Consider the following 24,170-nt stretch of genomic DNA (forward strand, 5'->3'; position numbering starts at 1 on the left):
TCTACTATTACAGAAAATTGACAGTTAGTGTTTTCGGAATTCATAATTTGAAAGATGGAACGATGGTCTGCTATGTTTACCACGAAGGAGAGGGCGGCAAAGGCCCGAACGAGGTTAAAGTCTTTTAAGTAATTACATTGAGACATACATATTATGTGACACTTGTTGAACTAGGTAAATTTGACAGCGTTGAATTGCTCTATCCGATTAGGGATCACTCATACATGCCGTGTGATCGAGATTTTGCCCTGATCAAGATCAAGCTAAAGAAAATGCTGTATCTGATAGAAGAAATTCTTAATGTGATAATGAGTGCTTCTAAAAACCCGTCAAAATTTCGAGTACACCTGCTGAGACACGATGCTTTTCTCGATTTCAGTAATTGGTGGTCACGTTATTATAAAAAAAAACGTGTCTTAGTAACTCATCCTGTGGAATAAAAGTTCCCAAGGAAAGAAAAATAAGATTTCAAATTTCACCTTACCATCACATGAAATGCGGTAGAGCGGAAACTGGTATCCTCATATGCAGTGAGTTCATTAATGGTGTTATATCTGAGAAGTTTAACCTTCGAAAAATAACCGGAGTAATAGTTTTGCCATCAACGCGAGCTTACTCAGAAAAACGACCATTAATGGCATTCAAGGTATAAGGACATTAGAAAAATGCCAAGATTCATTGACGATGACAATATCCCATTTTGGAGGGAAATAACAGAATGGCCCACTGTCCACTAAGTTGACAATTAATACTATCGACTATTTTCTACTCCTAGCTTTTTACTTATAGAACTGATACTTTATATTACTCATTTATAATGGCAAATAAAGGTGTTTTCTGGCATGAAGTGTTTATATTATTGAATTATTCCTCATAATTTGTATTTGAATTACAGTCAACTACAAAAAGGGGACTTCTACACAACAATAAAATGTGAATATGTATTATATCTACAAATATAATTAAAATTATTAACCACGTATTCACATTATTGTATATAAAGTTATATTGAACATGTATACCAAATTTCCCGATTGTAAGTGATTTGGTTACATAATTATTTAGTTTTTACCTTCTCCTGTAAAATTTACTTTTAGGCAGATGTCCCCTTTTTGCAGTTAGCAGTTCATTAGATTGCTGACCATCTTTTATATTTTTTATGTTATTTATTGTTTTTTATGTAACTGACTGTTGAATAAGTCGTATACATTGTTAGTACTACTTTTAATGAAAATTTTTTGGTTTTTTGTTTGTATACATATTGGTTTACATGTATCATCTATTTCAGCCTTTAGTTTCTTGAGGGCCCGATGATGCTGTATAACTTGTAAACAGCGAAACCGATCGGCCAATCTTTCGTTTAATAAAAATCTACAACCCAACACGGATTGTGAGTATAAGACCCTAGTCCTTAACATTCACAAATATCCTTTTAATTGAAAAAGAAAATTTTGTAAATTTTTCTCAAATTACCCATACCCAACCCAACATCATTTTTTTTTATTACAAATATGACAATTCTTCCGTTTGGATAGAAAAAAGTTTATTAAATCTTCAATATTTATTAGATTTTTAATGTATTTTTATATTTATTTATTTATTTATTTTCGTACTTCGTATTTATAATTTTCGTACAATTAATAATAAAAAAGTTATCATATTAAAATTTGTAATAAATAAAAATGATATCGGTAATTTGAGAAAAATTTGCTTTCAATTAGAAGGATGTAATTACATATTAAAACGTAGTTTTTAATTATAAACAACTTTTCCTAATAACAATTTTCAATATTGTGAAAGTACTTTATTTCTGAGCGAAATTAATATTTTTTGACATATCTCGTATAAGATTGATAAAATTTGACATCTTGTGACGGACAGCTCTTTTACACAGCAAACTCAGTCAAACACAGGTTTAAATTAAATAAAAATATATTCGAAATAAATAAATAACGAAATAAAAGTAGATCCTAGGTAATATATACAACAAAAATTAAGACGTCAATCCTGGCGACGACGGCATCCACGGCGGTATGACATCACTGTTTAATATTTGCGAAAAATAAAATAGAATTAATGATATAAAATCTAAACAGCAGTTATGCTGTGTTAATACACTTACACACAGGACACAGACGGCCCAATCAACACTCGGCCTGGCGAGGAACTGATGGTACAATCAGTACTTGGACAAAAGAGAGAATAGGATCTGAATGTCTCAGATCGATACCCTAGGGCCAGTGGAGTTGTTGTCAGATCAATACTCCGACGAATTTCTACATTCTCACACACACACACACACGCAGTGATCAACTCTGCCCCTAGGAACATGTGTATACCAGTCTAAGAATGGGATCCACATGTCCGAAGATCAAACCGGTCACACCTCGCTAGTCGAAGTGGTACCTATCTGACCCCCAGGTTTTTCCTCCACCCCTCCTCATCGTGTGACTTACGTGAGGAGGCTTATGATCTGAGTGATTGAAAGTTACTTAAGGTGTCCTGGGTAATGGAACACCCTCTGTTTTTAATTACTGTGGTTATGCCACCTAACTGTAGGGGTAGCCACATCTAGGCTTTTCTCCCTATATACATTCTCTTGCGGCGGCTGCTCTTTTATACGGTGGAACGCCTTCCATCTACTCTAGTACACATCTTGGAGGAGAAACTTCTGGTGGGAATGCGTGACTACGAAGCGCTGACGGTACCGAGGCGATACAAATCGTTACAATCTGATGGTATAATCTGAGGTTTTAGACCATGCACATAAAGAATAACGTTTTTTCGTAAAATTAATCAAAAAAGCTTCTCATTTGATGCCGACTAAATTGGACACACAGTATATATATATATATATATATATATATATATATATATATATATATATATATATATATATATATATATATATATATATATATATATATTAAACACAAAATTAAAGAATTGCAATATTCTAAACTCAAAAAGAGATTATCGATTTTTACACAAATAGATATCACTTAATCATTTTCACGTTCCATATCGTACCTAGATGCACAACTCACACTTCTATCGGCATTATTTCAGCTTTTAAGTTATATTCGAATAGTGCAAATAGTGTTATTACTGTTAAGATACAATATCGATAAAACAATAAAAATCATTAGGAAATCTCTAAGAATAATATTTCTTTATCGGACATTACTTAACGACATTTTTGAGCCTTTATTTTTGGTTATGTGTGTCATTGGGATAATTTGAACATTTTTCAATTGGAAATGGTACAAAAGATTAAAAAAAATGTTTAATCTATCTAAATACGAACGAGTATAGCGGTGTCCTATATATATATATATATATATATAAAGGGGGTTGAGATTAATTGGGTATACAGCTGATTGAAAGCCAAGTGTACTCTGATGTGTTTCTGTTTGTTTTGTTTTTAATTTAATTGTGTTTGTACTTATATTTTAATTGTTGAAGTAAATTATACAACTAAATGTTACATGTAGAATATAGCTGCAACCTAAATTGTATCCACAAACCATTACTTGATGTTTTAAAAAAATCAGATTGCCGTTAACCTCAATCAAGTAAGATATAAATAACAAACAACTACTAAATTGTATTTTACCATATTTTAAATAATTGTAGCTCTCATCTGATGATGCCAATGAAAATTGGCGAAATATAATGAACTGTTGAACAGAGTACACTTGGCTTTCAATCAGCTGTATACCCAATTAACCCCAACCCCCTTTTCATCTACCAGATCAGCTGTTATTTTAGAGGATATATATATATATATATATATATATATATATATATATATATATATATATATATATATATATATATATATATATATATATATATAAACTGGTAGGATTGTCGACCAAAACGTAAATAACAATTTATTGGATTGGTGTGTCGGGTATGCGGTCTTTAAAAAAAACTCTTTTTTCTTTTATTACTCTATATTTCGCTGATTTTTTTGTCAGCTTCATCAGGAGACAACTGAAATATGGTTAAAATGTATATAAATATCAGGTGAAAATAAACAATGATTTACTTACAGATTTAGAGTTAAAAATATTTAAAAATGTTGTACATAATATATTCAAAACAGTTCTGACAATATTGGTTAAAGCACCTAGTCACTAGTAATTAAATAAAAAAAAAATTTTTTTAGCAAAAAAAAAACATCTAAGAAACAATTAAAACACAATAAAATTACACATTAAAAATAGACAGGGTGATTTAAAATATAATTGTAAACAAAAATTATTTGAACATACTAAGAATATTACAGTAGATATTGCTCAACTGTCCCGTGTCTGCCTTATAATTTACTGCATATTTTTCTTTATTAATATGACACATTTCTAAAAACAATATTTTTTTGTAATTGTTCTCTTGCTGTAGAACCCTGACATTTGAGTAGTCAAATTGATGCCCAGTTTTTAAGTAATGGTCAACTGCCGCACATGTATTCTTCTTCTTTGTGCAGTCACTTGTGTGTGTTGTGTGACCCTTTGTTTTAGCCATTGAGAAATTTGGCCAACATAACAGCTCTGGCAATCCAAACAAGGCAGTTTGTAGATAACATTAGTTTTATTTACAGTTGGTGTCTTGTCTTTTACTTTAGAAAACAGTTGTCGGTTTTCTAATAAATTATATTGCACAATTTTAATCTTAGTAAATTGGCTTGTTAAATGATAAAATTACATATCTTCAGCTAAAAAGAGATCCAACTATTACGATACAATTTTCTTATAATGAACTTATAAAAACTATGAGGAATACCTTAGAAATAAATCAAGAATTTGCCAAAAAACTGATTATATACAATGCATCTTATAAAAAAACTTTACTGCTTACCAAAAATCCACAAAGAAGGTATACCACTGAGACATATTGTAAGCTCTATAAATTCGGTAACTTATGACTTATCCAAATTTCTTGCCAACATTCTTAAAGATGCTTTTGACGAAGTGAACAACTATAATGCAAAGGATACATTTTCATTTGTTAATGATGTCAGAGATTTAATTTTACCGAAAGATTATGTTTTAATTTCATATCGTTTTAGATGTCATATCGTTATTTACTAACATACCAATAGATCTGGTCAGTAATATAATACAGTCAAAATGGAATCTCATCCAAAATTATACAACTATTTCTAAGGATAGTTTTTTAACACTTCTGAATTGTTTTTGAGAACACCTATTTTAGCTTTAATGATAAATTCTATCGACAAATATTTGGAGCACCTATGGGTAGTCCACTCAGCCCCATAATAGCAACCATCATTTTGGACCATTTGCTGGATGTCATTATTACACAATTATCTTTCCCTTTACCCTTCATCAAAAAATTTGTAGACGATCTTATATGTTCTGTTCCTACTTCACAAATTCAAAATACCTTGAACATTTTCAATAACTTTAACAAACATATCCAATTTAAAAGAGGTTAGTCTTTGTATGTGGGTATATTTTATTTTATAAAAACCCTTAAAAGGGCAACATTACAAGCACGAACGTTTTCGGAACAACTGTTCCATCATCAGGTTAAAATACCTAAAATAAGCATAAACCATTTAATTACAGCAAACGTGGTTTAAAATTTTGACTAAGGTTAAAAAACAATAAAATGGTTATACTTACAGGTTACCATGCCTGAGCCACCAAAATATTTGGGTAAAAACCCTTTAAAATGAAATATGTTACCAAAGATTGTACATGATGTTGATAATATTATATGATGTTTAATATTTTAATTAGATTTTACTTCAGGTAACATACACCCATGCTTAAGTGAGTTCCAGTGTCCGGAGAGTAAACCTCTTCAAACGGACTACGGCTGGCAACTGATTGATAAAATACCCATGAATGGTGTCAAAAACAAAATGTCAATGAACCATGAAACAGTGTTAGTTAAACATTATATTACTACAGCCAAAAGATTAAAAAACTTTGATGATGTTAAAATGATAACAGCAATCCAGGTGTTGGGATTTAAAAATTTTTCTATAATTATTTAATATTGGATATAAAAGATGTAAATTACTGGTGTTGTTGAAGGTCATGTTTAAGAGGATGACGTATGCATCATCCTCTTAAACATGACCTTCAACAACACCAGTAATTTACATCTTTTATATCCAATATTAAATAATTATAGAAAAATTTTTAAATCCCAACACCTGGATTGCTGTTATCATTTTAACATCATCAAAGTTTTTTAATCTTTTGGCTGTAGTAATATAATGTTTAACTAACACTGTTTCATGGTTCATTGACATTTTGTTTTTGACACCATTCATGGGGATTTTATCAATCAGTTGCCAGCCGTAGTCCGTTTGAAGAGGTTTACTCTCCGGACACTGGAACTCACTTAAGCATGGGTGTATGTTACCTGAAGTAAAATCTAATTAAAATATTAAACATCATATAATATTATCAACATCATGTACAATCTTTGGTAACATATTTCATTTTAAAGGGTTTTTACCCAAATATTTTGGTGGCTCAGGCATGGTAACCTGTAAGTATAACCATTTTATTGTTTTTTAACCTTAGTCAAAATTTTAAACCACGTTTGCTGTAATTAAATGGTTTATGCTTATTTTAGGTATTTTAACCTGATGATGGAACAGTTGTTCCGAAAACGTTCGTGCTTGTAATGTTGCCCTTTTAAGGGTTTTTATAAAATAAAATATACCCACATACAAAGACTAACCTCTTTTGTTATACGTGGTATACAGCCAGCTACAGGAATTATTTTCCTTGTGGATTTTATATCCAATTTACTTTAGAGATTGAAAATGATTGTTCGATATCATTTCTGGACACCAAACTAATAAGAACTGAACAAAACAAAATATTGATAGATTTGTATCAAAAGCCAACACATTCTGGAAGATATTTAAACTTTTTTTTTCAAATCATCCTACTCATCAAAAGTTTAATACAGTGATTGCAATGAAGAATAGGGTAAGGCATATTAGTGATGATGAATTCATAAACAGAAACTTAAATTTGCTGTTAAACATCTTTGAAAATAATGGATACCCAAAACATATCCTTAAAAAATTGATATTTAACTCAGACATTTTTGACGGTCTCACTGATATCGGAGCAGTACAAACAATCCAATATAAAAAACTACCATTAATAAAACAGTTAACACCTTCTGTGACCAGTTTATTTAAACAATTTACTAACATTAAAAGTGTCCAATATAATTTATTAGAAAACGAACTGTTTTCTAAAGTAAAAGACAAGAGACCAACTGTCAATAAAACTAATGTTATCTACAAACTGCCTTGTTTGGATTGCCAGAGCTGTTATGTTGGCCAAACTTCTCAATGGCTAAAACAAAGGGTCACACAACACACACAAGTGACTGCACAAAGAAGAAGAATACATGTGCGGCAGTTGACCATTACTTAAAAACTGGGCATCAATTTGACTACTCAAATGTCAGAGTTCTACAGCAAGAGAACAATTACAAAAAAAGATTGTTTTTAGAAATGTGTCTTATTAATAAAGAAAAATATTGTAATATTTTTATTAATCTAATTTATTGTCTTTATTTATTGTCAAAGGTTCTATTTATAACACTTACAAATTTATTAAAGTCTTTATTACTAATTTATTTCACAGTATTTATTTATATTTATTTCCGCGTACAATTATATTTTCGGACTCAAACTAACTCGATATTCAAAAACTAACTGTTATTCAAAAACTGAAAACTCTCTACATAAAATGTCCCATATATACTAAATATCCGTTATCTAGAAGGATCGGTGACCTTCTACATTAGAACGGAATTCCATCGACCGGAATTCCATCCGCTAAAAAACAGGTTTTTTAGCGGAGGGGACCCATCGGTTATTACCTGGGGTTAGCGCGAGTAGATGGTCACCGGAGAGAACCATGGGCTCGTAGAAGGTTCTATCACCCCGTCTTTCTTCATTTCCTGAACAATCGTTTCAGCTTCCTCTCTTTTCGCCTGTGGTAATCGTCGAGCTGGTTGACGAATTGGCTTAGCATTACCAGTATCAATTTTATGCTTAACAACGGTAGTTCTTCCCGTCTTTCCTCCTTTCGGCACGAAGATATCACGATACTGCCGAAAAAATTCCCTTAATTTCCTTTTCTCCATCTGATTTAGAGACTCCCGCAACTGCAACCATTTGGTCGAATTTGTCGTTGGAATTATCAGATGTTGTCGCCTGACGGATTATGGATGTCACAGGTATACAAGTTCCTACTTTTGTCTCTTTCTTGATGGTCACTGGGTAGTCATTGACATTGATAAGTCTCACAGGAATTTCTTTAGCCGAAGTCACCAATTCCTTTTCAATTATGATTCCACGGCCAACCTCGTCGTCATGGTTCCAAGGCTCCATCATAACAGGTGTCCCTTCGTCCACAATTCCCTGTAGCCGCGCTACTCTGATCGTTTCACTTCTCGCAGGCACGACTGTATCTTCTTTAATGGCTGCTTGCACAGTGTGGTCATTATGTGGATGAAGAAATACCTCCTCGTTGCCAACTTTGATTACCTTATTCTTAAAATCCAATTGGAATTCATGCATATTCATTACGTCCATTCCTAATATAACATCCTCTTCGATGTCAGCAACTATAACAGTATGGACGAACTTTTCTGCTCCAATTCCTAATTGTACCTGGATTTCTCCATGAATCCACCAACAACGTATGCCTTTTACCATTTATTTCTCCATCTACATATACACTATCTTACGACATTTCAAACAAGCTATTAGTATGAGAGGGTCTTTGGAAAAATTCCGGGTCGAAGCTGCCCCCCTAAGGCCGACCCGTTCTAGTTTTCCTGATGGTGAGTTTCTTGATTTGCGTCGTACCTAGGGTGCTTACATGAACTTCGTACGTGTCCTATTTCGCCACAATTCCAGCATCTTATGGTCTTCGTTTTCTTGTATGTCATACTTTTCATCATATTAACGAGCTGGTCAAGTTTATCTTCATCTTCTTCCTCTTTTACAGTCCTAACTTTACTGTAACCGCCAGAGGGCTGCGTAGCTGACTCGTATTCGAGGGCGGCGGATAAGACATCAACGAGCTAATCGCAGTGTTCTCTGCATTTCATGATCACGAAGATCATCAATAAACGTTTGAACGGCCAATTTTTCCATCATGTCTTCGGGAGCTGTTGGATAAGCATACCGTACTAATATGGCAATATCTATCTCATATTCTTGAAGAGCCTCATCTCTCTTTTGTCTTCGATTTTTCAGCTGCGACTGATATACATGCTCCAAATGTTCGTGGCCATATCGCATATTTAACCTCTTCTTCAGTTGTTCGAAATCATCTGTCTCCTCTACGGATATGGTCTGAAGCACATCTAAGGCATCTCCTCGAAGAGCGATAGTCAGGTTTACAGCCTTTTCTTTTTCAGACCATCCATTCGCTCTTGCAGCTGATTCGAACTATTTCATGTAGTTGTTCCATGATGATTTTCCATCGAAAGTTGTGACTTTAACATGAACAGAACCTCCACTTCCTTTAAATTTCGGCCGTGTTTCCAACTTACATTTCGTCTCGTCTTCTTTTGTCTCTACTGAAATTGGATTATTTTCTCTCTCTGCTGTCCCTGTTTCCTCCACCTTTCTTTTCATCTCTTTCATCTTTTCTTCGAAGGCCGACATATCGGCAGCAACTTGGTTTTTTAACGAAGATATTCTATCGTCGAGAGTAGACATCTCAAAAGTGACTTTAGAGATGTTAGCAGAAACTTTGCTTTCCAGAGAAGAAATCTTGTTAGAAACTTTATTTTCTAAAGAAGCGATGTCGCCGGAAACATTCGAAATATCGCCAGAAACTTTGTTCTCTAATGATGCGATGTCGCCGGAAACTTTCGAAATATCGCCAGAAACTTTGTTCTTTAATGATGCGATGTCACCAGAAACTTTGGCCACATCAGAAGGAACTTTCGAAATCGACGAGATAACAGTAGCATGTTTGTCTTCAAATATATAAGTTTCTGGATCTACACCATCTTCCTCCAAAGCGTTCTTTAGTCGTTGGACTAAATCAGCCTTTTTTCCGGTAGAAGCTAATTCTCTGTCCTCGAGATGTCTTCTTAAATTCGTAACTGTGAGTTCATAAATCGTAGTCATATTCACAATTTATTTTATATTACACTTTTGACACCAATTGTTATATTTTTATTAATTTAATTTATTGTCTTTATTTATTATCAAAGGTTCTATTTATAACACTTACAAATTTATTAAAGTCTTTATTACTAATTTATTTCACAATATTTATTTATATTTATTTCCGCATACAATTATATTTTCGGACTCAAACTAACTCGATATTCAAAAACTAACTGTTATTCAAAAACTGAAAACTCTCTACAGAAAATGTCCCATATATACTAAATATCCGTTATCTAGAAGGATCGGTGACCTTCTACATTAGAACGGAATTCCATCGAATGTAAACAGGTTTTTTAGCGGAGAGAACCCATCGGTTATTACCTGGGGTTTCTGCCGGCTGGTGTATGATCTAGAAAATACTTGAATAGAAAATAATTAGAAATAATATATTTACAGTTTTGTGCGCCATAATATGTATCGTAACAATATGCAGTAAATTATAAGGCAGACACGGGACAGTTGAGCAATATCTACTGTAATATTCTTAGTATGTTCAAATAATTTTTGTTTACAAGTATATTTTAAATCACCCTGTATATTTTTAATGTGTAATTTTATTGTGTTTTAATTGTTTCTTAGTTGTTTTTTTTTTGCTAAAAAAAATTTAAATTTTTTAATTTAAATACTAGTGACTAGGTGCTTTAACCAATATTGTCAGTACTGTTTTGAATATATTATGTACAACATTTTTAAATATTTTTAACTCTAAATCTGTAAGTAAATCATTGTTACGAGCGGTTCGAATTTATATAAATATATTTATTTATAACTTTACAGTTAGGTACTCTATTATCAACTAAACTTTACTCCTAACATCGTTACAAATATATACACCAAAAGTATTATGTTCGATAATATTCTGGAGTAGCCCCACCTCTAATTCGTCTCATCGAAAGCGCATCGATGACGGGCGGTATTGAAATGCTAATTTCTTGAGTTCTCTAGATCTTTCCTTCTAAGAATTATGCCGTATCGGAGATGGGCTATTTCGTTACACTGCTCCCCTCTTAGATCTGAGCGTCCCGATCAGCAACTCCAGATAGGTAGGCCCAGGATGGCGGAATCTACAGAGCTCTCCAGCTCTGCATAAACCCCTCAAGAAGAAATAATAGTCTACAGACTTTGAAGGACACGATCTCTTCGGGTTAATACAACACACAGTAATTCGTACGCCGGTTTCTCGGAAGATCACTTCAAGCATGCTTCTGACAAGTTTCCAATCCAGATTTTCTAGTGCATGGCCTATCTTGGGTAAGGCCAAATTCTTGATGTCATAATTGCACACGATTTTCTTCAAATTAGTTAGAGCACGCCATATATCCTCGTAGCTTACCCTGTCTGGTACTACTTCTGGTGACCTACTGGTGACCTACTTCCTGGTCACCATATACAGCAAAGATCGAGGACCATCTTCTAATCTCAGTACTCTTCCAACTTTAGGCTGCTGGTTTTTTTAACTCGTCCAAACGACCGAACTTCCTATAGAATACAGATGAGATTCCTTTAGTCATCTCCAGATCTTGGGCAACACAGTGGACTAGAGAGACGTTATGCGGAACAGTAAAAAGATCCCGCTGAACTTCTGTCGTCACGCCGAATCTAGCACTCTTTCTGTCTGCGTAATTTGACATAAATTCATTAAAGCTTGGTCGCCGGTCATCTTTGATCTCATGTTGAAGGGTTCGTGCTTCTTCTGTTTCATTTGAGCCAGCATATGATGCAAGACGATTTATGTGAACTACTTTTGGTTCACCTTTCGGCAACTTCTTAATTCGCTATATTACGTCATTTATTCTCTTTTTAATTTCATACGGACCTTCCCATTGTCTTTGAGTTTGGGAGACAAGCCTCGACGACTTTGAGGATTATAAAGCCAAACAAGATCACCTACTTCATAGCTTTCATTCTTGCATCGAGAATCATATTGATCTTTCATTCTGTCACTGGCTAACTGGATGTGTTGTCGGGCAAGTTCATGAATGTTATTCATTCTTAACTTCAGACGGTCGACATAATCTTCCTTGCAACATGTTCTTCGGAAGGTCTGCAGCCAAACTCTAGGTCGCAGGGCAAACGAACTTCACGGCCTAACATCAGGCAGGCTGGAGTCTGGACTGTAGTTTCATTCACGGCCGAGCGGTAGGCCATTAGGAATAAATGAATGTGCTGGTCCCAATCTCTTTGATGTTCTGATACAACTTTGGACAGGTGTTTACCCATTGTTCGGTTCATTCTCTCGACCATTCCATCTGATTGAGGATGCAGGGGTGTCGTTCTGGTCTTATTGACACCAATCAATTTACAAACGTTTTGGAAAAGGGTTGACTCAAAGTTTCGCCCTTGGTCGGAGTGGATCTCTAAGGGAACACCAAATCGGCTAAAGAATTCTTTAACAAGTACCTTTGCAACGGTAGCAGCTTCTTGATTTGGTATCGCATAGTCCATTTCGTAAAATAATCCATGGCTACCAGGATATATTTATTTCCATCATTTGTCTCTGGAAGTGGACCTGCAATGTCGACTGCTACTCTTTCCATAGGACTACCAACATTGTACTGTCTCATGGGTGCCCTCTTTTTACCAACTGGACCATTACTGGTTGCATACAGTTCACATTTCCGGCACCATCTTCTTACATCATCTTTACAGTTCACCCAATAGAACCGTTCTCGAACCTTTTGCAGAGTCTTCGTGATACCAAAGTATCCACCTGATGCACCGTCATGCAACTGAGGCAATACTTCTGACACTTTACTTTTAGGTACAATCAACTGAAGATTAGTTTCTGTACCATCATCGTTTTCAAAGGTTCTATCCCATCTTGTTTTTGGGAGAGAACAGTTCCTATTGCACTGTTGCCTGCATCCATGTCCAACACAAATTTTCCTGCCTGTCTAGGGTAGCTTAAAATCGGTGCGCTGGTCAGAGCCATTTGTAAATGTTCGAAAGCTCTTTGACACTCTTCGCTCCATGTATATTCTTTGCCTTCTTCTGTCAACTTGGTTAATGGCTTGGAGATGTTGGCAAATCCTTTGACAAAACGTCGTTAATATGTACATAGGCCAAGAAAACTTCTAATTTCGTGTTTATCTCTTGGTACTGGCCAATCCTTAACTGCTGCAAGTTTTTCAGGATCAGCTGTTACATCATTACTTGCTACAATATGTCCCAAGTACTTCACTTCTCGTCGAAACAAGTGACATTTCTTTGGACTTAACTTCAAATTCGCTGCCCGTAATCGTTGAAAGACTTCTGTCAGATTATTGGCATGTTCATCGAAGGATCTTCCAACTACAATTACATCATCCAAATAAACCAGGCATGTTTTCCATGTTAGACCTCTTAAAACTGCCTCCCTTAATCTTTCAAATGTGGCCGAGGCATTACATAAATCAAAGGGCATAACTGTGAACTACCAAAGCCCTGATCCTATCGAGAATGCGCTTTTTTCACGATCGGCTGGCTACTTGCCAATATCCACTTTTCAGATCGAGTGTGGAGAACCAAAGAGAACCAGAAAGTGTATCCAAAGTATCGTCTATTCTGGGCAAAGGATAACTATCTTTGTTAGTTACCTCATTTAGCTGTGGGTAGTCAATACAAAAACGTGTTAAACCATCTTTCTTCTTTACTAGCACTACTGGTGATGTTCATGGACTGTTTGATGGTTCAATTACAGCTTGTTTATTCATATCTTTGATGATGTCTTCGGCTTCATCTCTTTTCGCAAATGGAAGTCGTCTAGGTTGTTGTCTGATTGGCTGAGCGTCTCCGGTATTAATTTTATGCTTTACTGTGCTTGTTTTGCCATTATCCTTCTTATCAATGGCAAAAACATCTTGAAATTTTATCAGCATAGACTTCACTTTTTTAGTTCGTTCATCATCAAGATCTTGGCACGTTTTAATCATCGTCTCAACAAGCTCCTTTGGATACTTAGATTTCGACGGTTTCTTATTAGTATTCATGGAACAAATCGAAGCCACGCAAACACACTGTTCGATCAAAGTTCTTTTACTTAACTTAATAGCAATTCCCTTTAAATTCATAACTCTTACAGGAACGACATCTCGAATTCTCACCAAAGCTTTTGCTGTTAGGAACTCGGCATTGTTCACATCTTCGACCATCCTTAAACTTCCCTCTCGGCAGTAACCATCAGGTCTGGTCATTAAAATTTTCTCACTATTACCGGGTGTTGTTACGTCACAAGTAGTTATTAAGCTAATAACATCTTCTTTGTCTTCATGAAACGGTAACTCTTCACCACTGATCTCGAGAACTCCATCTTTGACATTCAATACAGCCCCAACTTTCCTTAGTAAATCCATCCCCAATATGAACTCGTCGGAGATATCTGCAATTAATACTCTATGTTTCACTGTGGTCTGGCCAATGGATACTGACATATTAGCCTCGCCATATGTATTAATTATCTCACCAGTTGCTGTTCTAAGCTTTACTGTTGCAGGCGATAATTTAAGATGGCTTCGTACTACTTCTGGCCGTGCAATAGTTCTCGTTGCACCTGTATCTACCAAAAACGATCTACATTTATTATTGATACGACCCTCGATGTACAAGCTATGAATTCCACCGTAGGACGTAATGTTCACAGTTAGTATGGAGGCTGTGTTTCTCGAGGTCGGCAGTTGCCCTTTGGTGTCGACCCCTTCTAGTTTTCCGACTGTTATATCATTTTCTTGCAATTACGGCGAATGTGACCTACGTCACCACAATTCCAACATCTGGGCTCGCGTCTCTTCGGCATCGTATTACGAACTACTTTTCGTACCATTTCTTCCAGACGTTCATCGTTTGGTTCGTCGCCTTCTTCAATGGTTCTTACTCGATGGGTCCGTGAAGTTTGACTAGCTGTGTTTCATGTTCCAAGGCAATAGCGAGCGCTTCATCTAGAATTTTCGGTCTTGATAGTTGTAAAGCTTTCTGTAATTCATTGTCTTTTAACCCATTGACGTTTTCTTGACCCTTAGGAATCGATTTTAGGATATCCGCAGCATCACCTCGTAAAGCAGCAGTCAAGGAAACAGCTTTTTCTTGTTCTGTCCAATGATTGGCTGTCGCAATAGCTTCAAATTGTCTAAGGTATATGGACCAAGAGGACTTTCCATCAAATGGTGGCAATTTGAATCTCATATGATGTGTCGTTTCGTCTCTCGGTGACTTTTCTTTCACTACCGGATCTAAGGCTACTGTATTAACTGGTGATAGCACCTTTGTGTTTATCATGGTCTCTAATTGTTTGATCTTCTCTTCTACGTCTTCTATCTTGTCGTTTACATCTGCTCACGTAACTGTTTTACTGAAAGTTGTACTAGCAGCATCTGTGGTCAGGCACACACGTAATTTTTTTAAAAGTTTTTTTCAAAAATCACTGCTGAATTTTTTTTTACTCACACCGTAACACCAACTGTAGCGAGATTAAATAAAACGAGCAGTTCGAATTTATATAAATATATTTATTTATAACTTTACAGTTCGATACTCTCTTATCAACTAAACACTACTCCTAACATCGTTACATATATACATATACCAAAAGTATTATGTTCGAGAATATTCTGGAGTAGTCCCACCTCTAATTCGTCTCATCGAAAGCGCATCGATGACGGGCGGTATTGAAATGCCAATTTCTTGAGTTCTCTAGATCTTTCCTTCTAAGAATTAAGCCTTATCGGAGATGGGCTATTTCATTACAATATATATATATATATATATATATATATATATATATATATATATATATATATATATATATATATATATATATATATATATAGATATACTTCCATTTCTCCTTACAAAATAAATATCTTGGATATATATATATACTTCCATTTCTCCTGACAAAATAAATATCTTAGAGGGTCTTTTAATATATTTTTTGTCATTTTTTAATAATTACAATTTAATATTAACTTAAATTTCTTGTATGGAAAGTAGTGTTTGCTTTTTGACATTGGAATGGCTTTGGTAGGGCATGCTAAATTGGTAAATTTGCCAATATTTTATTGAATATTGGTATAATAGTTAAATACTGCCTCTGCAATATCACAAACACGTAATCTTGATACACGATTTTATTACCCATAAATAAATCCAGTGCAGTTCATTCAACCACAAATATGTACGACTGTTAATGGTATTCGGTCACCTACAAATTCATTTAAGCGTGCCGAGCTACTAAAAGCAAATTATGTCATCATGTTAATATGAGTGAAGAGTCATAGAGTACTCTTAAGGTCTCCATAAAATAGAGAGGTTTTTACTTGGATGCCGACCGTCTCGGAGTGGTGACGGGACAGTGTCAAAGGTCTAACTCCCTCGGGCATCTCGTCCTGGCACAACTTCGTTAGGGTATTAGGAATCCAACACTACCTGTGTGCGTCACAGGTGTCTGTAAGCAGATTTTCCTTCTTCTCTTTAAATTTGTAATAAACAGTTCTCCATAAAATGATTACTAATTTGAATTGATACCATTTCCAATTAAGGTATAGGAAATCATCATTTCATGTGATATTCATAATCTCGTGTGAATAATTGCAATTTTCATTAACCAAATGCTTTTATCGTAGCATTTGTTTTAATTATATACATATGCATTAAAATACATATATAAATAATGAAACCGCTATAAAATATTTTAAAGAATATTAAAATATTTTAAAGAATATTTTTGTGTCCAAAAGACCTACCTATAAGCTTTTGTGATTAATCACGGAGAAAACTTTTCTGTACATAAAAATCTGTAAATTTTTGTTTTCCTTCCAATGTATTTCCTTCAATGTATTTATCGCATCCCTACATTTAATTTTATAGGCATGACATCAGAACAAGCCCACGAACTAGAAACTCATTCCATAAGCAAACATCCCGATGACTACGAGAACGTTTCATCTTTCATCGAAAAATTGGGCGCCAACACAGACACTTTACTACAGAATTTCTTCGAAAAATGGGGCACCTTCTGTGCCGAACGTCCGTGGTTGATCCTCTTTTTGGGGGCTTGTTTAGTCATGGGACTCGGTCACGGGATCAAATATCTTAGGGTGAGTAAATGATAAGTATAGAAGTATTAAAAGCATATCTTTAGAATGAAAATGCTTCAATGAACTCGTTTTTTTTTCAGATTATCACTGATCCAGTAGAACTTTGGGCTTCACCTTCATCCCGCAGCCGTATAGAAAGAGAATTCTTTGACAGCCACTTCGAGCCCTTCTATCGTACAGAGCAAGTGATCATTCGGGCTGTCAATCTCTCCAGCGTATACCATAACACCTCAGACGGCGTTCTAGTTTTCGGTCCGGCTTTCAACCCAAATTTCTTGAAATCAGTGTTGGATCTACAGGAAAGAATACAGTCGATTGGAGAAGGAACATCGTACAGCTTTGACAAGATATGTTTCGCGCCTTTGAGGAAAGAAGGCCAGAAAGATACCGAGGTTACTGAGTGTGTGGTTCAAAGCATTTGGGGTTATTATCAGAACAGTATAGATATTTTTGAAGAAGATGGTACAGATCCTCTTGGCTATCAAACCAACTATTTGGATAGATTCGTAAAATGTGCTGGGTAAGAACAATTTTTAGTGTATGAGGTTTAAGGGTAAGGAATTGTAACATGTTTTCGTTTTGTCGTATTCTCTACTTATCTTATCTGCTGTTTATTTATATATTCAGCATTTATTTTCGTGTCTATGTTTCCGAATACATTTATATATACATATCTTCTTCTTCTTAAAGTGCCTATCCGTTCCGGATGTTGGCGATCATCACGGCTATCTTTACTTTATTTATTGCAGCGCGGAACAGTTCAGTGGTAGTCGTGTTATACCACTTTCGTAAATTTTGAAGCCAGGAAATGCGTCTTCTTCCCGGTCCTCTCTTACCATTTACTTTCCCTTGGAGAATCAGCTGTAAAAGGCCGTAACGTTCTTGATTTCTCATTACATGTCCTAGATATTCCAACTTTTTAGTTTTGACGGTCATGAGAATTTCACATTCTTTCCCCATTCTACGCAGGACCTCCACATTAGTAACTCTGTCAACCCAGGATATACGTAAGATGCGCCTATAACACCACATTTCGAAAGCTTCGAGCCGATTCATAGATGCAACAGTCAGTGTCCATGCTTCCATTCCGTAGAGCAGTACTGTGAATATGTAGCAGTTCAATAGACGGCATTTTGTTTTTAATGATATGTCTCGACTGTTGAAAATGGTTCTCATTCTAACGAATGCTGCTTTTGCTTTTATTATTCGCTGTTTAATTTCTGTTGAGTGGTCCCATTGGCTATTTAAATTGGTGCCTAGATATGTATATTGCTCGACTCTTTCTCTTATCTTATATATACATATAAGGTCCTTTTAACTTCTAGAATATATATTTTTTCTTTTACCAACCATTATACTATACAAATATACTATATTTTGTTGTGTTTATGTTTTTTTATTTATGGTTTTTATTGTTTTAATATTTGCTCTTTTATTATTTAGAAATCCATACGACCCTGTCGATTGCCTTGCTCCATATGGAGGCCCAGTCGATCCAGCCATTGCAATGGGAGGTTTCCTGAGACCTGGCGAAAGTCTAGCCAGACATCCAGACTATACGAACGCTACCACAGTCATTCTAACATTCATCGTCAATAACTACCATAACAAAAGTTTATTGGCTCCAGCGATGAGCTGGGAACAAGAGTATGTTGCCTTTATGAAGAATTGGACTGCTACTCAGAAACCTTTCTACATGGATATCGCCTTTACCTCGGAACGTTCAATTGAAGATGAACTTGATAGAGAGAGTCAATCAGATGTTGTAACTATTCTTATATCTTACATGATTATGTTTGCATACATCGCTATATCTCTAGGACAAGTTAATACTTGCTCTAGGCTTCTGATCGACAGCAAAGTTACTTTAGGTAGGTAAGCAATTGGATTATTTTAAACCTCAATATTTAGAAGTGACAAAATAATTAATGCAATAAGCCAAATATTACCGTTGACATTAATGAATAGTAATCATATTTTTCAGGTCTTGGTGGTGTATTGATAGTACTAGCCTCAGTTATATCATCTGTTGGTTTGTTTGCCTTCATCGGTACCCCAGCTACTCTTATTATCATAGAAGTAATTCCCTTCTTAGTTCTAGCGGTAGGAGTCGACAATATCTTCATTCTAGTACAAACTCATCAAAGAGATGTTAAAAAACCCAATGAAACACACGCTCAACATATCGGTAGAACTCTAGGACAAGTTGGTCCATCGATGCTGTTGACCAGCGTCTCGGAAAGTTGCTGCTTCTTCCTGGGAAGTTTGTCTGATATGCCAGCTGTCAAAGCTTTTGCATTGTACGCTGGTATGGCTTTGATGTTCGATTTCTTGCTTCAGATCACTTGTTTTGTCAGTTTGATGGCCTTGGACATTGGTAGACAGTCTGCAAACAGGTAATAATTTAGTGCATTTGATACTTATTTTGAGAGTTTTTAATAAAGTCATAATCTTTATAAAATTTATCCCGGTGGAAAAATTTTTATGAGTATCCTTTTGATTTTGTAGATTTGATATATTCTGCTTCATCAGAGGCTCGAAGAAAAACGAACCAGCCGCCTCTAACGGGCAAGAAGGCCTTCTGTATTCTTTCTTTAAATATATTTACGTACCGAGCTTAATGAACAAGCCAGTTAGATGTGCCGTGATGATTATATTCTTCGGCTGGTTATGTTCTTCGATAGCTGTAGCTCCACATATAGAAATAGGTTTGGATCAAGAGTTGTCCATGCCGGAAGACAGCTTTGTGTTGAAATATTTCAGATCATTAAAGGATTATTTGAGTATAGGTAAGTATTGTATGTATGTATAAGTCCACGAATAGCTGTGTCAATAATATAATACTCGTATATTTATTAATATATATAATTTATATTTATAATATATAATATATATATATATATATATATATATATATATATATATATATATATATATATATATATATATTATATTTTTGGCAATATTCCTCTAATTTTTTAGTTTACTAGGGTGAAAAGTATATATCATAATGGTGTTTTATTAAATATGATGTTCCTAATTATTTCTTCTTTCGTTCAGGGCCCCCAGTGTACTTTGTTGTAAAAAGCGGACTCAACTATAGTGATGTTGATGCTCAAAATCTGGTGTGTGCTGGAAGGTACTGCAAGGGAGATTCCTTGGTTACCCAACTATACAGTGCTAGCAAAATTCCAGAAACCAGTTACATCGCAAGACCTTCTTCGAGTTGGGTTGATGACTATTTTGATTGGGCTGATTCCAAGCCATGTTGTAAGGCCAAGAAGACTGATCATAGTTTCTGTCCGCACGATGACTTTGGTAAGTTCTATATTATGGTATCATAGTTAAGTAACAGAAAGCGGCAAAGTCAGTTTATTCGATTACATGGTTATTGTGTTTGTAGGTTGTCAATCGTGTAACATAAAATTCGGCGGTAAAGAGCACCGCCCACTTCCCGAAGAATTCAGTCGCTACGTCTCATTCTTTCTGCGCGACAATCCTACTAATACTTGTCCAAAAGGAGGTCATGCAGCATATGGTCAAGGAGTGAACTACAACACAAACACCACAACCAAATTGTCCACAGTAGGAGCTTCCTATTTTATGACTTACCACACAATTTTGAAGACCTCCGAAGATTATTATGAGAGCATGAGGGTGGCGAGAAAATTAGCTGATAACTTGACGAAAACTATCGGTGTTGAGGTTTTCCCTTATTCGGTGTTTTATGTGTTCTATGAGCAGTATTTGACGATGTGGCCTGATACGTTATTTAGTTTAGGTAACTTTCACTGATATACTTTAAAATTTCTAAAGAAAACTTGTTAATTTGTAAAACGAGTAGCAACCATTTTTCTTTATACATGTATAAATAAGGAATTATTTACATTATTATTTATCTGAAACAAAAAGATCATTTAATTAAGTTCAATGAGTGAAAATATTTGATAATTACATGATTTACATCAGGCGGTGGTTGTTAATTTGATACTATATTTACAGGAACAGATAAATAGGGAATAACAATAAAAATTTTAAAAAATATTTAAAATAAGTGTAATAAACTAGCAAAAACTAATCTTATAATTCTTATTTTTAGGTGTCAGTGTTTTAGCAATATGTATCGTGACTTTTCTCTTGATGGGTCTAGATATATTCTCCAGTATTGTAGTAATAATTACGATATCCATGATCATAGTGAACTTAGGAGGGCTCATGTACTGGTGGCATATCACCCTCAATGCAGTATCTCTAGTCAATTTAGTAATGGCAGTAGGAATTTCAGTAGAGTTTTGCTCGCATTTGGTCCACAGCTTCTCGATGTCGTTGAAACCTACCAGAGTCGAAAGAGCTGCAGAAGCTTTGGCAACCATGGGTAGTTCCATCTTTTCGGGGATCACTCTAACGAAGTTTGGCGGTATTATCGTTCTTTACTTCGCAAAATCGCAGATCTTCCAAGTCTTCTATTTCAGGATGTACTTGGGAATCGTCTTATTCGGAGCTGCTCACGGGCTCATCTTCTTACCAGTTTTACTTAGTTTTATAGGTATGTATACCCCTTATGTCAAGGTTGAATTGTTTTGTACTATGACCTAACTTGTTATTTGTACCATTTTTAATATAGCCAAATAAAATCATGTAGTCATATACCATACAAAGTTTTAGGTATACCACCGAACTAAGTTTTACCAGTAATACGAACGAAAAGATTAAATATTTTCGGTTACGTGGAGTGACTAGATATCTATAAAACCATTGGTTACACAATAGATCTACTGAAATGTGATCAAGTACCTACTACACTAGTACTACTAGATTATGTAAGGTTGTGAGTTAAAATATCATCCACGCAAGTGATATAAAAGGCACAAGGGGTTGTGTGAGTAAACTGGGGACGATATATCAAAATAGACTAGGAGACACAACAAATAAAATATCGTAGAAATAAGTGTAACCCAAAGATCTCATTGTATGGATATCGCCAGATTTACTGGGTGAGAATGTACCTAATGTTTCATCTAAAAACTTGTATGCAACGTGCATAAAGTATTTATAGTTTGGCAGCTGGGTACCTTTCTGTATGCATGGAAGGGTGGATTGGGTGGAAGGGTAAATAAAATGTTATATAGTTTAAAAGTTATTAAAAATGTTAAATTGAGAAATCGAAGATTTAGCCTAACTTTGAGTCGGTGATTAAAAATTATTGTCGCAATAAAACAATCCTTAAAGTGGCGGATGAAATTAATATTCCTAAAACTATAGTGTGGAATATAATTTAGCATTATGAGGAAATATGAAGTATCTTAGATAAAAAAGGTAAAAGCCCGGGTCGTCCAAAACTAGTTTTTGGTAGAAATAGTACAATATTAGTAAAATTTTGCAAAACAGGTCAAACAAATACTCTAAGGCAAGTTACAGCTGAATGGAATCAGCTTAATTAGATTGTAGTATTGATTTATATGACTCATTAAAAATGTCCCATGGGCTGGTCTATTATATTATAGCATTATAGTCTGATACAACCATTTGGTCCCATGTATCAGTTCCCGTGAAATGGACATGTGTTAGACAAAAAAAGTTCGGTACTGTAATATAATTCAAAATCAGTAGAAAATTGTTCATATTTTCATTGCTTTTGCTTTTGGTAATCATGTACTTTTATTTTCATACAGGATCGCCCATGAACAAAGAGAAATTGGCCAACCACCGCAACCTTAATGGCGACCATTTCCAGGAGACACATTTCGGCAGAGTAAGAATATATAAATAGCTAAATAAAAATATTTTTATTATTTCACTACTATTATGCTGTACACTTATTTTATGAAGTAAGTTTGTTTTTAAAAAGAAAGTCATTTTTGTTACTGAATATTAAAAAAAATATATGTATAATTTATACTCTTTTTTTCTTATATGGTTTCTTCAATTAAACAACTTTAAACACGATTAATTGGGAAAATCAACTTTTCTCATAGAAACTTATTGGTCCAATGGATACTATTTAATATCGGGCCACATTTTTCTAGAAACTTTTTAGTCGATTTATACGCAAAATTTCTTTTCATGTCAGTTTTTGTCCGATTTGTTTTTATGTGCGATATAATTTGGAACTCTACAGATTTTTTGGTCATGCCCATATCGTGAAAGCCATCAAAATAAACCTCCTAAGTTATATGGGCCACGTTATGCGGATGGATGTGATCCTGCTAAAATAACCATGCTAAATAAACCAGTCGGAATAAGTAAAAGGTGGCGACCTAAAAATTAGATATCCGGACGATGTGCAGGACGATTGCTTGGAGTAAGGGGATGGAAAAGACAGAAACTGGACTGTGAAGAATGGAAGAATGTTCTGAAGCAGGCCAGGGCTCACGAAGGGCTGTAGCGCCAATTGATGATATATATATATATATATATATATATAGTGCTAGCCAAAATTTTCCCTCTCCCTCGTATCTTTTGAACGGTTATACTTATAGTGAAATTTGGAGAGAGGAAATAACGTAGGCTTCTCAAATAGTCGTCGGTGCCGTAATAATCATAAATGACGTTACATAGCCACTGTGGGCTATAATTTTAAATGGGACCTTATGTGTCGCGTTTGAAAGGAATTAAAAATACCTATTCAATCATACTTATTTTGTTTGGTAAGCTGATTTTGATGAATAAATTAAATAAATACTAAGATTATAGTATCGCATATAATTAATAAAGATTTAAGAACCAGTTCTTACATTAAGTGTTCAAAATATGCTCCATCCATTTACCGACAGTAATGTATAATATTGCTAAACTCTTCTCGTACTCGTTCAAATGTGTCGGGTAAAATTTCCCTATAACGCTCAAAGGATTAACGCCCTAAATTATTTTAAAGGTGTATCCATCGGTAT

At 34.8% G+C, this 24,170-nt stretch overlaps 1 protein-coding gene across 6 annotated transcripts in view; it reads left to right on the plus strand.

Moving 5' to 3' along the window:
- LOC140451084 (NPC intracellular cholesterol transporter 1-like) overlaps nt 1-24,170 on the plus strand; it is a 370,771-nt gene that overhangs the window by 331,454 nt on the left and 15,147 nt on the right. For all 6 annotated transcript variants that reach the window (XM_072544806.1, XM_072544817.1, XM_072544810.1 and 3 more), the window contains 9 exons: nt 17,051-17,280; nt 17,361-17,800; nt 18,724-19,151; nt 19,265-19,676; nt 19,789-20,069; nt 20,341-20,598; nt 20,684-21,061; nt 21,380-21,826; nt 22,953-23,032. In XM_072544806.1, the coding sequence (XP_072400907.1) occupies nt 17,051-17,280; nt 17,361-17,800; nt 18,724-19,151; nt 19,265-19,676; nt 19,789-20,069; nt 20,341-20,598; nt 20,684-21,061; nt 21,380-21,826; nt 22,953-23,032 (2,954 nt within the window). The remainder of the gene's footprint in view (nt 1-17,050; nt 17,281-17,360; nt 17,801-18,723; nt 19,152-19,264; nt 19,677-19,788; nt 20,070-20,340; nt 20,599-20,683; nt 21,062-21,379; nt 21,827-22,952; nt 23,033-24,170) is intronic.

Source organism: Diabrotica undecimpunctata, chromosome 1, assembly GCF_040954645.1.
Source record: "Diabrotica undecimpunctata isolate CICGRU chromosome 1, icDiaUnde3, whole genome shotgun sequence".
Classification (NCBI taxonomy): Eukaryota; Metazoa; Arthropoda; class Insecta; order Coleoptera; family Chrysomelidae; genus Diabrotica; species Diabrotica undecimpunctata.